We start from the raw sequence: 17,289 nt of genomic DNA on the forward strand, positions 1-17,289 counted from the left end.
GGAGACAGGCAATGATGGAGGAGAAAGTTTTGAGTTTTCTTGCTATCTTTATGTAAAATAATTTCTCATGGCTAATTGCAGTGCAGTCAGCTCCTCTGGTGAAGCGGCTCAAACCACAAGGAGCCTCACCAGTGGGGTTGTTACAGCCCTTCCTCCAGTTTCGGGGCACCTGAGGAGCTTGCGATTACCAAAGCAACAAAGCTTTGGTGTTTCCATCCCCCAGGGCGCACCACGAGTCGCTCGCTGCAGGGCCCCCCAGGAAGGAGCCGCTTCACGGGGGTGACCACATCCTGGTGGCGCGGAGCCCAGGCGCTGGTGGCATCGCTCAGAGCTGTGACAACAGGAAAGGAACGGGGGCACACGGCCAAGTCAACCCCAGCACCGCGGGACGGGGCGAGGAGAGGATGGAGAGTGAGAGTTATAAAGCCTCTCCAAAGAAAAGCCACCCTCTTGGGTCCTTTCAACCCCAGCACGGGGCAAGTAGCACCAACAGGCTCAGATCGCTCCTCGCCAACTCCATTCCTTCGTGCAATCAAACAAGCAAAATTTGCACTGTCGATGTGGCTCAAGTCCTCTACCCGGGCCCCCCCAGGCATTCCAGCAAAGCCCAAAGAGTGCAAATCTGCCCTGCCACAACAGCAAAGTAATTTCTCCTCCCTGATGTGTTTTATTACCCAACAGAAGGAACCCATATTTTTGGAAATTGAATTACGCTTTCTTGAATATTAAGAGAAAAAGTTATTCCCTTCGCTGAGCCGCATTAATAACATCCCTGTTTTACAGCTCGCAGGGAGGGAACGAACTAAATTTTCTTGTAGTGAATTTCGGTTCTTGAGTCGAGAGCCGGCGTGTCGATCTGCTGCTCGCCACGACGGCGAGCTGCTCGAGGAGGAGGCACCGTCAGGGACCCGGGGAGGAGGCACCCAAGGCACGGGGAAAACACCACATTTTGGGAGGCAAGACAGAAACTTTTGAACCAGCAGCATCAGGACATTTGTACCCAAGGACTCTGGTCACAGATTCAACTTCTAAAGAAAAAAGTAAACAAACATAAAAAAAAAACCACCCCACCTTATCTTCCTAATGCAAGTTTGCGATTTTATTGAGGGAAAAGGGTCTTTTTGTCTTTACTCGCTGCAAGAACCTTTACTAGGCAAACGGGTATTGTACAAAGGATATTTCTTTCAACAAGGACCAACCCCCCATCCCAAAACAAATATATATTTGAATGAAGTATCCTAACCCAAAGCATCTTCCAGCATTTCAGCTTGATTTCAAAGACCTCGTACCTCTGCCGTCTGGCAGAGGAGGCAACTCACCACGTCTTATCAAGGAAATGGACCTTCAGACAGAGGTCTTTTTCTTTTTTTTTTTTCCCCCCTTTTTCTCCTAAGGCCCAAATTTCTTAAATCGCGACTTTTATTAAACCCCAGCATGGTGCGGATCACAGCCGTAATTCTTTTTCCCCCCACCTTCCCACCACAAATCCATTCAAAGTGAGTGACATTTGCAAAGTGTATTTTCACGGCCCTCCGTAATCCCTTCAGAATATTAAGACTGCATTACTTTGTCTTTGGTTACATTAACTTCAATTTTCCTTATGAGTAAGTATTTGGCTAAAAATTAATATAGTGAAGTTGAAAAGAATCTTATGATAGGAAAAAGACTAATTTCATCTCTGGCTGCTCAGATACCAGAGTACACTGGGGTTAATGTAATTAACTTACAATTTTAGCCTAGGTTGTGTACATACACTGAATCTCCCTGCTGGAAACAAGATTAGATTTTATTACACTATATATCCTGGTTATCTTCACCATGCCTCCAATATTACTTCCCTCAATGACTTCAAGGCTCTCTGCTGCAATGAAAATGCAGAACCATCTGGTATTGAGCCCATGCAGTTTATTTAAGGATTTAATTAAATGCTCTAAATGGAGAGCTTCTTTGAATTAACATTTTAAATGTGACTTATTGCAGGTTTAATATTGTCTTAATGCCAACCTGGGAAACTCCATAGCCAAGTTGTTGACGTTTAAATTGAATTCATTTGGGTGGCTCCAGGGGGACTCATTAATTAATCTAAACAACTAATGGGGATTGGTTCTGACTTTTGATGAAGATTATTTACAGAGACAATTTGCAGTGAATAAAGAGTCACAGTAGGCAAATGTTTAATTGAATTTAAAAAAAAAAAAGGACATCTCATTGTGTTCAATATCAAGGATGCATCTTGCGAGTAAGCTTTGAAACACCAAGAAAGGGACGATTGCTTGAAGCTTCCTAGCTGCACACTAATAACAAAGAGAATGGGTAATTACATTTGCCTGTGTAATTTGCAGCTTGTAAGAGGACAACAGGTCTGTTTGGCTTACAGTACGCATAGAAAGACTCCAACAGGAAATATTCTGTAGTATGAAGACCAAGTTGCCCCACTCGCTTTTACTCACATACCAGAAAACAGCGTTTTCCAGCCAATCGTCAGCCGGGAAGAGAGCGCCAACTTCCCTCGCTTACATTTGCAAAAACCCAGAACAACTGCAACGAGCTCAGCAGAGCTGCTTTAATTTACAACAACTTAACCTCTAACATCCAATCTTCTTTTTTTCTTTGATTATATCAACTTTGGAATCTGTTATTTGCACCTCCGAGCGCACCACGAGCCCTGCAAGCACTAACATCTAGTTATGTGGTTAGCTTTCAGTGAGCCACAGTAGCAAAACAGTACCTGCTTCCCTGTGCATCTGTACTCATTAAAGCAAATCATCCTTTAGCGTTTTTCCGCTGTTATTATCATTATCCCACCTCATCTTGAAGTTTCCAGTGACACCAGGGGTTGCCACCAAAACAAGAAGACGCGGTGTATGAAAGGATGGGCACGCTTGCATTCCCAGGGAAACACAGCTCCTGCCCCACGACCCCAGCTCCTGAGGGCACAAACACCTCTAAATACCTGTGATTTCAAGCATGAATTCTGCAAGAGCAGTTGCACACGCATCACTGGTGAGCATCCCAAGAAAGCACAGCAGACCGAGGAGCAAGGCAGAGCATGGGCTAACGAGATCAGCAGCAGGTTGGGGCTCTCTTGCCTGACGCACCCTCTCCTACGTGATTTCTGCTCTTGCTTGTTAAGGATTGTCCTCAACCTAAAGCCAAACTGATTCCAGATTTAAAAGTACAACAGGAGAAGTGAAGGACAGAAAAAAAAAAGGAGGACATTGAGAAGAAAAAATATCACAAAATGCCACAAGTATTACACCTCTATAGCGTGGCCATTAAACCACGCGGAGAAGTTTGATGGAGAAGTCATCAAGCATCTGAAACGCTCACATAATTGGGAAACACCACAACTACCAGGGATGCCCAGTGGAGACTGGAGCAGCACACACTGACTCTTCTCTTCACAACAATGTCGCTGCCTCTCCCTCAAAGGGGAACCAGTTCCTTGGGACACTGGCTTCTCTCGGTCTGCTTTAATCCATACATGAAGGGCTTCAGCCATGGTCAGGTCTCTCAGGGAGCCTCATTCACGCAGAGTGGGTCACGTCTTACAGCAGGCACCTGAAAGCCTTTAGCAGGCAGTGGCCATCTATTGCTAGTGATTTTATCACCCACGCAAAGTCAACCCAGAAGTTTGATGTTTCAAACTCCAAAGTGCTGCGTCCAGCTCTAACCCAAATGCACACAGAACCATAGAATGTGTTGGGTTGGAAGGGACCTCTCAAGGCCATCTAGTCCAACCCCCTGCAGTCAGCAGGGACATCTTCAACTGGATCAGGTTGCTCAGAGCCTCATCCAGCCTGGCCTTGAATGTCTCCAGGGATGGGGCTTCCACCCCCTCTCTGGGCAACCTGGGCCAGGGTCTCACCACCCTCAGTGTAAAGAACTTCTGCCTAATGTCTGAACTAAACCTGCCCTGCTCTAGTTTAAACCATTGCCCCTCGTCCTGTCGCTACATGCCCTTGCAAACAGTCTCTCCCCAGCTTTCCTGGAGCCCCTTCAGGGACTGGAAGGGGCTCTAAGGTCTCCCCAGAGCCTTCTCTTCTCCAGGTTGAACAACCCCGATTCTCTCAGCCTGTCCTCATAGGAGAGGGGCTCCAGCCCTTGGACCATCTTTGTGGCCTCCTCTGGAGTAAGCATCAGTAAGCGCACTCCTTTTCTCCAGCACTGGGGTACGACAGGGGTCCTGGTCCACACTAGCATTGCCCAGCTGGTTAAACCACCTCTGAGGACTGTTACTGGGGGGCGCAAACAAGACAAAACCACTGCGAACACACTTCCCCTTGTGCCAAAGACAAGGCTGAGCCCAGGCTGGGCTCACGGTGCTGAGTAGGGTTGGATGAAGCAAAGCCATTGTCTTGCCCATGAGCCCGGCCAGAGCCCAAGGCTGAGCCCCAGGTCTCCTCTGATCTCTCCATCTCAGATTTGCATTTTATTTCCCATAATATCACAACCTGCCTTGTCTGAATCGAAGAGGTTCCAAACTTCTTTTCTTTCCAAGGCTGGACACATCCTGCATGCTAATTTAGGAGGCAATTGAGGGGGAGGGTACATTAAGAAAATGCACATAGCCATTAAGCCAGGGAGACTAAAGCGTCCTGCCTCGATCAGCACTGCTGGATACTGTCTAGAGCATCGCCAGCTGCTCTCAGATACCTATAGTAGAGCTTTTATGCAAACACCTCCACTAACAGCTTTTGTGGATTTGACAGACAGAGTGGTTAAAAATTAGGCATTCAGTGGGTATCCAGTGGAGAGACATTGTACAGCACATCTGAAGAGGGGAGTCACACTCGGAAAGGAAATTCTGAATTCTCTGAAGGGGAAAGGCTGCTCAGGCAGGCGGGATGGATCCCGACGGCAGATCAAGCCGCGCTGTGAGAATCGCCCATATCGTCCCTCCCCGTCTTCCCAGGGATGCCAGCTCCCACGAACGCAGATTCACAGGCAGAAGCCAGCCACATCCCAAAAGTAACAACTGAGGCAGATATTCACTGCAAACGGGAGGACGGAGAGATTATGGTGTTTCCCCCATCAACTCTCATAATTTCCTACAGAACCTGTTCTGAGGGATTTTTTTATTTTTTTTTTATTTTTTTTTTTTTAATCACCAACTCACTCAGGGCTCTCTCAAGGTGGTGTAGCTGTTTGATGTATTTTATTTTCCCCAGGATTGCTCGCTCTCAGTGTGAGAAGTGTCAGTTATTTTGGGAAACCTGAAATCAAGTGGGCGAGCGAAGGAATTATTCATGAGGACGCCATCAGGAGGAAGGTTACCTCCTTCACCCCGACGGGAGGCCGATAGCTCAGCCGTCGTTTCACGCTCAAAATGAAGAGGCAAAAGCTTCTGTCCCCTTGAACCTGGATGAGGCATTAGGAACTGAAATTATAGGGAAAGGCACAGCTGGTCCATCACCAGAGCAGCAAGGGGAGCTATGGCAACACTCAAGGCTCCTTCCAGCCCTATGCATCTAAGTCTTAGTAAAAATCAAGAACATGTTGCAATATCCGTTAAGTTTGAGTATCCCCAAGGGCATAAAGCTGGTGCTTGCTCAGTTCACAGGGCTGTGTCCTGCTTCAAATGGCTGTCCTCCCTTCCCAGAGCAGGCACCCCCTGATTTCACCCCTGGGATTTGTAGTTTCCTTCATGCTGAGGAGATGGAGAGGTGGAGCCTAAAGCAATGCTTGTCTTCTAAAGCTTCTCTTAGGTGTAATGCTATTTTTCTACTTGGAGCAGCCAACTCGGTCCGCGCCTGCCCATGGAAATACCACACATTGCAGATAAACTCAGCATCTTTTATTGAGAAGGTTGACACGTGCAGGACAGACGCAAGAGCTTTACTAAACAACTTCTCTTTCCAAGGCCTTTAAGAAAACAGTCCTTTGGCAGCACTGACTCACATCAGCTCCTTCCATACACAAAACCTACACTAATAACCATTAAACCATCCTTTCTGGCTTGCAGCACTGACGAACCAGGGGGTTTGTCTCAATCCACGATAGCAAGGTCAACGAATGGCAGAGAGAGGTCACCTCCCCAGTGGAGACTGCTGGCTGCGGTGGGGTCACTGGAGTGAATGAAACGTTATCTGAGCAAAAACGCCTTTTTCTTTTTTTTTTTTTTTTAAACCAAAATCCTGGAGCTGCTGGGGCAGTCCTTACTTCAGTAATGATTTCTGATGTTCACCGCATTTTCTTTTGAAACACCTTGTTGCTGTAGGGAATACCAGATGCTCTGGATATGCTGCTATTGCCTAGGGACAGCCTTCAGATATTTTGTTTGATTTTTCTACTTCATCTATCATCAAATAAAAATATCTTATCCACACTTCCACGGACTCCTGTGGGCTTTGGTACCAACCACTAAAAGCGTTCGGTAAGGGGTAACCACACCGTTCTAGCCCAGAGCAGGAACCAAATAGCCAGGAGGGAGAGCTGACAGGTTTGGGACTGCCATTTACGTTACTGCAAAATACATGTTTAAGTAATATACATATATAATTCATATTTTATAAGTATAAGTATATCAAGAATGTACATACACACGCACAAAATTCTGAAAAAAGCCTAATGTGCCCCCCAGTGATGGTATGAAAGACCCTGGTAGGCTGCCCATTTGAATCGAAGGCTGGTCAAACACAAATGCGTGTGTAGAAACACGCTTCGACAGAACAGCTAAAGGGCCTTCTAGGGAAGCAGAGCTGATTAAAATCAGCAACCTAAATTTGGAAGCGAGGTGATAGAAACTGGCACACGAAGACGCATTTTCTTTCTTATTCTCATTTACACTCCTCTGTTATAAATAAGGCTGTTCTGAGAAAAAAAAATAAATGAAATAGAGTTGTTATGTTGAAATGTTGGATGGCAAAGCCATCACCTTTGTCACTGTTTGGATTAAAATGCATCTTTCCCCATTCTACATGCCAATGGAATATAAACAGTAAAACCCTAACGTTTAAACAAATATTTGCATGAGGATTTTGTTTGTTTTTTAAATACTTGTCCTACTCCAGACAGAATCCGCAGCCCACACAGAGTGTCCATAAAACACCGCTTCCTTGCTCCCTTACAAGAGAAAAGGAGGAATACGTGTATTACCAAAGGAGATGTGGTAAGTGCGGAAGAACTTCAGGTGTACAGGCAAGATTTGCCCTCTCAGAAGCAAACATCAAACCAAACAACTACACAAAAAGCCAATAACAGGGTATGACCCTGAACCCGAGGTTCAAGCAAAGTTGAGCCTGGGTGTCACGTCTGGGACCAGCGTCAAAACATCACCCCAGCCTGGCTCCCTCTGTCATAGCTCATCTCAGCAACGAGAAAGACTGATTTTTTTTTCCAACCAGGGTGCAGTCATCACCACAATCAGCATTAAGACGCATGATTTAGTTTCGGATTAAAAAAAAAAAGCTAAGTGACTGACCTTCTGCCTGTCACCAAGATCTTGGTTGTCTTTGGTATTAAATTCACAGCCCTCCATGTCCTGGAAAAAAAAATAAAGAAAAAAAATTGTATTATTCACAAATTTTATACCCATGTTTGTTCTAACAGTATTTACACTACACAGCACACAGAAGGACAGCTTCAACTTTGTGCTCAGCATTTCTGGTAGCTCAAGTACAGGAGGGACCAGAAATTAAGAAATGAAAGTTTCCAGTTTCTCAGCACTGGAACGGGTATACGGCAAAAGACAGACAACCCATTCTTGGGGGACAGAGTGGTTGGAAACACACAGAAAAAGCCTTAAAAAAAAAAAAAAATTCTTTTCCTGTCTAAACTTTCTCTTAACAAAAAAAAAAAAAAACAAGACAGAAAAGTTTGAGATCTCTGTCACCTCCTAAAGCAAGGACGGCACAATTTTTCTACAAACTTTTAAAATCTGACGTTTCACCAAAACTTGAGCAGCTGATAACAGCTAAGGACACTCTGCAGTTCTGCAGCCTCTACCGCCCCAAAAGCTTCCCCCTCGCCCTATCCGCTGTCCCTGTTGGTGCCAATAAATCTATTTTAGAGGGATGCAAACACAGACAGAAAGAGCTGTTTTGTCCGAAGACCCCCAGCAGGTAACGGCCGACTCGAGAGCGGAGCCCAGAGCTGCAGAAAAGCCGCCCCATCTCTGCTAGAAAAACCTTGAAGCTTTGAGGAAAAACCAAAGGTGGCAGCGGGAAGGCTCCAGAAAAGGCACGGGGAATTGAGTCTGCTATAGCAACAATATCTCTGCAAATTGTTCTCCCGGTGAAAAGCCAGTATGGCGCTAAAAACCACAGAGTTTTACATTGTTACCTAGAGCATGAAATAACGTCCCCGTTGAGGGCTGCAGGCTCGTAAAGCATAACGGAGAGTCATGAATGGGATTTCCAAAGGTACCCGAATGCTTTTCAATAAGGCTGAACTCCTAAATTATTGAGGCCCTTTAGAAAAAATCCCACTTCATAGAAGTAAATCCACAAGATATCAGTATCCCCATCAGTCCTCGTGGACTTCGCAGTTACAGAATAAATGCCCTAACAAAACATCAGCTGGTAAATTATTGTGTGATTGCTGATGCCTGAGGATAATGTCAGGAGGGTGGCCAGGCTCTCCTCGCTTAATTCTTCATTTTGCCTTTGAAAATATCAACAAGCTGCTCCAGAGTCAGCTTGGCTTCCTCAAAATTTGTGTAATGCTCATATTTGCTGGCTAGAGTTTGCTCAGGCAGAGCAAGCAAAGCTACTAAGAGAACACGAGGCAGGCTTTCAAAAATAACAAATCTGTCAAAAAATATTGTTTCTACAGTGCGCACGTTTTTCCTTCACTGAGCGTGTGGATGGACATCTCTTTTGTAGGCAAGTCCGTACAGACCGCGGCAAGAGGCACCCGCACACATCCAGGGGTGGTGCAGAGGATTTCCCCTTGATCTCCTGGCAAATAAAGTTTAATACGATGGAAGGTGTCTGCTGGCTGTTTATATTCAGAATACCTAACAGCGAGAGAATTGCTACATGCCAAGTGAGACACTCCAAATACCAGATTAACACACACAAGCAGCAAAACCCCTCAATTAGATGCCAGGGTGTAAAAGACGGAGCTGGCTCAACTCTGCTTTGGCCAAAAGCTGGGAAATCCAGACCAAAAAGTCCTGTTTCACACACATGAGAGTTGGTAAAATCAGGTCCGTGCTTATGTTCTTTAGTAACTAAATTATCACCCTTTTCAGCCTCCTGTGATGAACTACCCAGGGCAGCAGATTAAGGGAAAGGGAACACGCAAAGTGGAAAAGCCATCAGCATTTGTTTCTGGAGAAGACAACTGAAGGATGGGGAGGCAGAACGAGGACGATGCAGCTCCGAGACACAAAGCACGCCAAGACAAATGCCCATTACCCAGCACAACGTTCTACCACTTTCTTAGCAACACGCGTCACTTGGATTAATTTTCTGAAAGAAAACAGACTGTCTTAACAGCAGCCTGATGGTCTCAGCAATTCGCTTTACAATTACTCACTAAACTACCTTGATTTAATTATTCAAGAAGAATCTCGCTGCCACTGATAACTACTTAATTAAAAACACAACTTTAGAGCAATAAGAGAGTCACATTATATTGCATTTGGAATAGATTTCTTGCTGAAAACACGCGCAGTTCATTTTAACCGGCTTAATGTGCCAATATATTTAGAGTCCCAAGGATTTTAAGAACGGCTCGAGCAACAGTGATCATCCAGGGGCTGCAAACAACACTCGTACGCTTGTTCTCATTCGCAGCAATTCCAGTAAAATCAAATTAAGAAGAGCATCACTGCAACAGAGTTAGTCTAGAGCATGAGCAAACTTTACGCTAAAGAAAGTCAGAAGGCGAGAGATGAGGACAAGCTCTTACCCTGCTCCACCTTCCCCGAGCGCCGCAGTTCCTGCCTCCTCTCCTCCTGCCCTTTCTGCTCTGGCCAGAGCTCCACAGGTGAAGGTGCCAAACCCAACTGGGGCCGCCCTTTCCATTCCCACCCAAGACCGGCAGAGGAGGCCCCACCCTGGTCCCAGCTGGGGCAAATGTAGGTGATTTCACCCCTCTCACCCCCACCTGTCACCTTTTCTCTCTGGTATCACTCTGTTACAGGCCAAAAATGGGAAATTTGTGCTGCCTTGGCCCTGACCGCTCTTCAGTGCTACCGTCAGCTCAAAGCATTGCCAAGGCACGAACACCAAGTGTCCAGACCGTCCATCTCCCACGCCTGAACCTCAGTCCTGAAGGTCCCCCGTGGGATCTCCCTCCTCCGCCCCAGACTGTGCGCGTGGGGGAGATACCCAGCCCACCCCTCCATAATCCCCACGTCAGCATGGTGGGAGCAGCTCAGACCCTCCAAGGCTGGAGATCTCTGGCGGAGGGCAACTGCCTGAAAGCAATTCCCATTTTTTCTGAATCTCAGCATTTTAATGGGTATCAAGTACAGGTATCATTTGATCCTTGCGAGAGTCAAGAGCAGTCTTTGATAACTTGGGTTTTTTTAACCTGTGACAGTAGGGGTTGTGAATTAATTGGCTCAATTGCTGCTGAGATAGAGACGGAGACAGCCTTTGGGGGAAAGGGCTGTGAGTTGCCTATGGTGGGATGGACTGGGTGCGGGCGGGGGTAACTGGAGACACCAGCACAGCTCATGCAGTGCTTTCTGGGAGCACCGGCTAGATTTAGACCGTGCCAAGCGATGTAGGAAAGCCTCCCAAATTACTAACATGCCACCATTTCCTATTTAGTTATTTAAAACATCTCTCCTTCCCCTTGACTAAGAGCTATTGGCTCCTTTGGTTTTAATACATTTTCAGTACAGCTGAAACTATATATGTATTTATATGTGAAAAAATTAAATGCCTGCCTTCTTGAATATTATCTTCCTGGTTTATTGTGTGCCCTCTCTCCCCTTCTCTTCCCGGAGAGACCAACCATCACATGAAAATGCTTTTCATCATCTGCAAAATTTGATGCCCAAAATAGCCCCACGGTTGCCCTAGCAACTAGCATTTATTCCCCCTCCCCCCAGCATCCCCCCCTTTGCATATTGCTGCATATTTCTATCATCTCTTTCCAGGCACAGTTCATAAACACGGCTGCATAATAAAGAATGTTATCACCAATGACTTACAGCCCAGCTGCTGCAAATAAGATATGAAGTGGCAGGGAAATACAATTTCATGCAGCTAGGACAACAGATTGATTGGGTGCCCTTCAAATTTGATGCCACTTCTTTAAGTCTGTCCAAATTCAAAAAAAAAAAAAAAAAAAAAGAAAAAAGTTAGTTTCCCCACCTCCCCATCTTTCCGTGGTAGCAACAGACAATAAAAGTGGGAGATAATTCAGTAGGACACTCATTATGTCTCCAGCAACCTTGCCCTGAGAGACTGACAATTTAAAGAGATGGGTTGCTTTTCCGTGCCACCTCCTCTACTTTTTCCCCAGCTGCCCTTCTTCATCAAAAGTCTTATTCCTCCAGTTTGGTTGCCTGTTTAATTTAATTATCTGCCCTTTCAAATTATTATTTCTGTTCAGATTACTAGCCAGAAGGTTGTTATAGATAGAGACAAGCAAACCCCTTCATTTCATTACCACCATCTCCAAAATTTCATCCTTATTTTTGTTTAGCCTCCCCACCCTAGCACTTCCATCAAAGAACATCCCAGCAAGGACAAAAAGAGGTGTGCTTTTAAGTTCCTCTTCCCCCCATGTCATTTCTGATGGGTTGACTTTCAAGGATATGGAGATCTGCTTTGGAGGCTGATCTGACTCTGCTGAGATCACCTTGTGGTCTTGTGGTACCAAAGTCCGATGAGGACTTGCTAATGGACACAGGGTGCTCCTGCTTACGGGAGAGAGAACATCTCCGGGTGAAAGCGGAGACAACCCCTGCGTATTGCTGCAGTCCAGGGTTTCTCCCCCAGATTCACCTCTCCTTTCTGTCCCCTTCCTCCCCTCTCCATTGCTAAAAGTGAATTCTTCTTCTACACCCCTGTGTGTGACCCAGGGCAAGCTTGTGGTGCCTGTCTCTTTGGGACACTGTCCTTTCCTTCCTCCCTCTTGGGTGCAAACTGCCTTCCCCGTGGCATCCCACGCGGGCTATTCCTTCGCAAGGAAAGGATGCTGGCAAGGATGGCGTCATTCCGTAACAGGGATCTCGGTACAGACCTCAGACACTGCAGCTGCCGGGGGAAGAGCAAGACACAAGATGTGTAATAGGTGCCCAGAGACCTCACTGCTCGGAAATTTGCAGTGGAGGAAAATTTGATTTATTCCCATTTAACAAAGAGAAGAGAGACCCATCATACGAGTTTTGCAGCCGCTGGCTCCACATCGTCTCTTGGGTTAGTTAGCACTAATCAATCACAACCAACCAAATCAGCCACAGAGGGAGGAAATCGCTCCTTGCAGAAGCTGTCCTCTTAGTGCTCAACAACAGCAACAGCACCACCAAAATTCTCCCCAAGAGTCCTGAACTAACACATATGCACCTGGAGACAACATGGAGGTTGTTGTCTCTTCAGCATCTCCAGCGAGCACTTCTCATAGCCAGAGATCGCAACCGCCAGGCTGACCTCAACCAGCTCTTCCTGCCCAAGACCCTGAAGATACGGGGGGGTTGATTATATTCAACGTGTGACCTGCAAGACGCCGTTGCCTCTCAGTTCCTTCTTTTCTATGGGTACATTGCAATAACGGATCTAAAACAAGGTTTCAAATACAAGCAGCTGGGATTTGTGCAATCAACTGGATCTGGATTCTGGCAGTTTGCACTCATTGGTCCTAGGATGTTGTGATGCCTAAACGTGTAGGATGTGCCGGCTCTTCAGATGGAAAACATGAAAGCAGTTCAGAACAGGATTATTACCATTATTAAAATGAGAGATGACGTTTTAAACCCAAAACTGCAGATCAGGAAAGTTAAAACCATTTTCTATCTTGAAACACGTTCAAGAATTAAAGCAGCATTCATGGGTCACACAGAAGAGTGTGTTTAGAAGTAGCGGTAGAAGATACCACAGCAAAGTTGGTGGATTTTTGTTTCTTTTTACTTTTTGGTGGCTCTTGTAGTAGGAAAAAAATAGAGATGAGGAGAAGCAAAAAATGTGTAATATGAGAAGGAAAGATTTTTACAAACTAATTTCTACCATCTCCTTTGAGGCATGAGCAGTTCTTTAATCTAAGAAGGGTCATGGCTGTGTCATTTTTCTGCCCTTAGTGGAGGCCAAGTTCAAGAGGACTGTGTTTCTTTTAATTTCCTTTGGATACAAGTACTTGGATACAGAATCCCATTTATCTTTCTTGACTCAAGTAAATAAATTTAAAAACCCCTCACTTAGTGTGTCCTATAAATACCCCATAATATACTGGATCCAACATCACTTTTTTTTTTTTTTTTTTTTTTACCTAAAACCCGAAACCCTACTGACACCATAAAACATTGGTGTTCCCCATCCCATGATTGTTTCCCATAATCTAGGGGAACATTAAAGAGAGAAAAATTGTGCTGAAAAATGACATCTTATCTATTTCCTTCCTTCCTACCACCACTCCATGTTTTTGTCATTGCAGGTCAGACACCTGCTCCCCACGTTATAATCTCTGGAAGTGATAAATGCTCGTAGGCAGTGATTACGAGTGGCCGTATTCACTCGGTGTCAATCTGGAAAGCGGCACATTCGCTCGGTTGCCATTCTTTGTCCTGCCAAGAAGGCCAAAAAGAAGGGGGGAAAAAGGCAAAAAAAAATAATAATGAACTGATAATTTTTCTCTCCCTCCTCCTTGTCCCTGGAGGGGAAAGCTACTGCCAGGCCCAGATGCTATATAAGCCCCTGTGTCGGAGAGGGGATGCGGCAACCATGAGCGCTCTTATGAGACTGGGGGATAAGGAGGATAATTTACATGAGCTGGGATCTCCTGGATTTGACCATGACCTGGCAAGACAGATGGGCAGCATGCCAAATTGCAACATAACCTGGCAAAGCCCAATTTAATCACCGTTGCGCCAGCAACGGGCAGCCCCCTGATTGATTGACCTTTCCTGCTGCTGGGCTGTATCACATCCTCATTTAGGCAGACCTTGGGCCACCCCAGCGAGGTTGAACAGGTCAAGGAAGAAAAGTCTCGTTTGGCTTTTCCCTGCCCCGTCACAGCAGCTGTTGGCCGTATCCTGCTTCCAAAGGAGTGGCTACAGGGAACGCATTGAACGTTCCCTCTGGAACAAGCACAGCTCTGATATTCTGCACTTTCTGGTCTTACCATAGACCTTCATCATTCCATGTGGGACTCCTTTGGCAACTGAATCTGTTCAGTGGCCGTTGAAACCTGTGCTAGGCCACCTGGGCTCTACCGTCCACCTTCCCTGTAGTGCTCATGTCCAGCCTTAAAACACAAAGTATTTTACGGGCACGTCTGGAGGTACCTGGTGAGCCTCTCCACGGGTAGGAGAGCCCTGCAGTCACTGTCCATAAAGCAGATGCTGGTTTTTTTTAACCACTCTCCGACATCTTCCGCTGCACCCCACATACTGCTCTCAAGCAAACATTAAAGCATTCCCCCCTTCCCTATTAGATTACATCAGGACAGCAGTAGGGTCACAGAAAAGCTGAGAGCTGGGACGGGAACCAGAATCCCACACGCAGCTACAACCCTTGTGTGCTGCCGTCCTTTCTGGCAATGCTCTGCATCAACCCCAGCTCCCCCTGCAAAGCCTGGTGCTTCCAGAAAACTCCGTGCCGGGGCCGATGACAACACAGGGACAGCTAAAGTCAGTGGGGAGCGGTTACTGACAGGCAGCGCTCTCTTACGCTATCTACGTTATTTCCAGCCACAACATTTGAAGTGAAAAAGCTGTTATACAGCAGCTGGAGGAGCTGCAATCTCGCAGGCCATGGAGGAAACCAAAATGAAAAGCCACGCTCCTGCCCAAGCCAGTGTGATCACAGGCAAGTTGTGTCAGTACTTCCGTTGTAAAAGCACACTTAGGAATAGAGCAGAAATAAGAGAAGATTTAGCAATTCCATTCCATGGAGCGGGTCCCCAGCGCAGATGGGATGTAGGCATTAGCTAAAAGGACCAACGTTTACCATAAAAAGGTAACAGTGCAACCAAAAATTACTCTTTAAGGAAAAACAACACGCGCGCTTAGTTCAAATTTGTTTAAGGAAATGCAAACACAAAAAACAACTCATGGGGAAGAAAACGTAGAGGATGCTTCATAAGGTACAGATAAAACCCCTTTGACCCTCCAAGGTAACGCTTCCTTTTTTGTAACACAACAATGGTCCAAAATATTCTGCATTTCACGTGATGAATGGCTGAACCTGCCCATTGCCCAAGGGTTGGGTTGTGCTGCAATGAGATGGACTGTAACACAAAAGTGGCATCACAGACCTTGTCCAAAGCATGTGGCTTCCTAGACTTTGCTGTCTGGGTGAAGGAGACATTGTTCATTGGGCAAGTAGTATTTGTTTTCTTGCTACAACACTCACTTTTGTCACAACAGCCTGCTCACGCAACAGTTTTCGGTAGGTGGGGAAAACTTGCACTGATGTCAAGAAATGGCACCTTTATGCTGAGGCACAATTTCTGGAGAGCTTGAACAAGTCCTGCGTTAATGAAACCAAGCACAGTGGGAAAGAGAAATCAAAGCAGTTTACCACATTACAAATTAGGTGTTTTAATTAATTGTCAGTGGAAACAGCTGGAAACAAAAGCCATGCCCAGGTGGGAGATATGGGGAAGGGTAGAAATCCACTGATGAAGCTTTAACACTGCAAGATTGAGGAAACCAGGAGCACTGATGGACAACCCTGTTCATGACCACCCCTCTGACCTCCAAGCTGGAGATGGGCACTGGCATCTCTCTGGATAGTAAGGAGCAGGGTGAGTGGAGCCTCCCCGAGGCCAACGCACCTTGAACGCATCCTTTTTGCACTTGGACAAGTGAAGTGGGATTGAAGCCCTTACGCAGCATTTGCCCCTTCCCCAAGTCATTCCATCACTTCTCAGGTGGGGAGGACACATCCCAGGAACCGGCTTTCACGCCGTCAATTATGCTGTGGCTCCGCGGTGCAATTATTCATAAATATTTATACACACACATGCGCGTACACGCACACCCTTTGTTCTTCTTTTGTGTGACATAGAGGGGAATTTTGGCTCTGTTCTCTCTCCCTCACCTGGATTTGCTCTGCCATTTCTGCTGGATACAAGGGATTTGATTGAATTAACTTAATTGGCAAATGTATTGTTCAGACAGCTGTGACAGAAGTGGCTCCGTGCATTAGTCAGAAGGTTAAGTAGCTCATGGCAGGTCCCAACACCTTTTTTGCTGCCAGACACCTCTGTACCGACTCTGAATCGTTGTGTTTCAAAGCAAGTTTAGAGGGCAGATCTGCTGCATTGTACATCACGTGTGGGTGCAGGGAGGCAGCATGGTCAGAACTACCTACGTCTCTGGCTACTTGCTGTGCTCACGGCCATTTGCCACGGCCATTTGCATTGGAAATTGTATCTACATGACATTTTTCTTCAAAAGAGGGCAACTGTGTGTCTGGAAAACAGCCCTGCCATGCAAGCCAGCTTTTCTGCCTTGTCTTTATCTCACATGCTATGGTTGAACTTGGCCTGTCTTGCAGACCTCAAAGCCTTTCAGGAAGGCTTTGCGTGCCCATGCCCTGCTCTAGCGATTCTCTGCGGTGCTGACACCCTCAACCCACCACCTCACCCTCACAGCCTGAGCTCCTCACGTGTAACTTGGCATTAGTGGGACCACAGTCACCCAGGGATCTCTCCATGGAAAACAAAGCAAGAAACACCTTCAGATGGACATCCAGGTCTCCAGACATGATGGCCTGTCCTTGGACAGGCCTTCTTCTCTCCCCTCTGACGATCCAGTAGCTGAGCTGATGAGGCTCATAACTTTCGTGCCTCAGCTAAGTACATAAAATGGACAAGTTTTTCAGCAGTTCCTCTCCCTTGAACTGTTGCTTGTTACTCATTGCATTTTGCACAAGCCACATAATTTTACAGCTTGGAAACCCACTATATGCATGTGATCTTCCATGACAGTGTCAATATTTTGGCCTCCTTTGGATCGATGCAACCAGAAGAAAAACCAAGAAGGGGTATGTCAGCAGCACAGGGAAGCAGAAGGGGAACCCCATGGCCAGGGATGCTGTGGGACAGGCCAGGACATAAAATGGGAGGGACATTTTCCACTCTTCTTCTCATGGGCTGCACCACTCAAGACAGAGCCAGGCCTTGCACTATGACATTGCTGTATGTGCACAAGAGCCGTTGCTA

General features: G+C 46.2%; 1 protein-coding gene across 9 annotated transcripts in view; it reads right to left on the reverse strand.

The window, feature by feature from the left end:
* TNRC6C (trinucleotide repeat containing adaptor 6C) overlaps positions 1-17,289 on the reverse strand; it is a 322,756-nt gene that overhangs the window by 287,986 nt on the left and 17,481 nt on the right. For all 9 annotated transcript variants that reach the window (XM_063351800.1, XM_063351809.1, XM_063351804.1 and 6 more), the window contains exon 2: positions 7,424-7,483. In XM_063351800.1, the coding sequence (XP_063207870.1) occupies positions 7,424-7,483 (60 nt within the window). The remainder of the gene's footprint in view (positions 1-7,423; positions 7,484-17,289) is intronic.

This window comes from Chroicocephalus ridibundus, chromosome 14 (assembly GCF_963924245.1).
Source record: "Chroicocephalus ridibundus chromosome 14, bChrRid1.1, whole genome shotgun sequence".
NCBI classification, from domain to species: domain Eukaryota; kingdom Metazoa; phylum Chordata; class Aves; order Charadriiformes; family Laridae; genus Chroicocephalus; species Chroicocephalus ridibundus.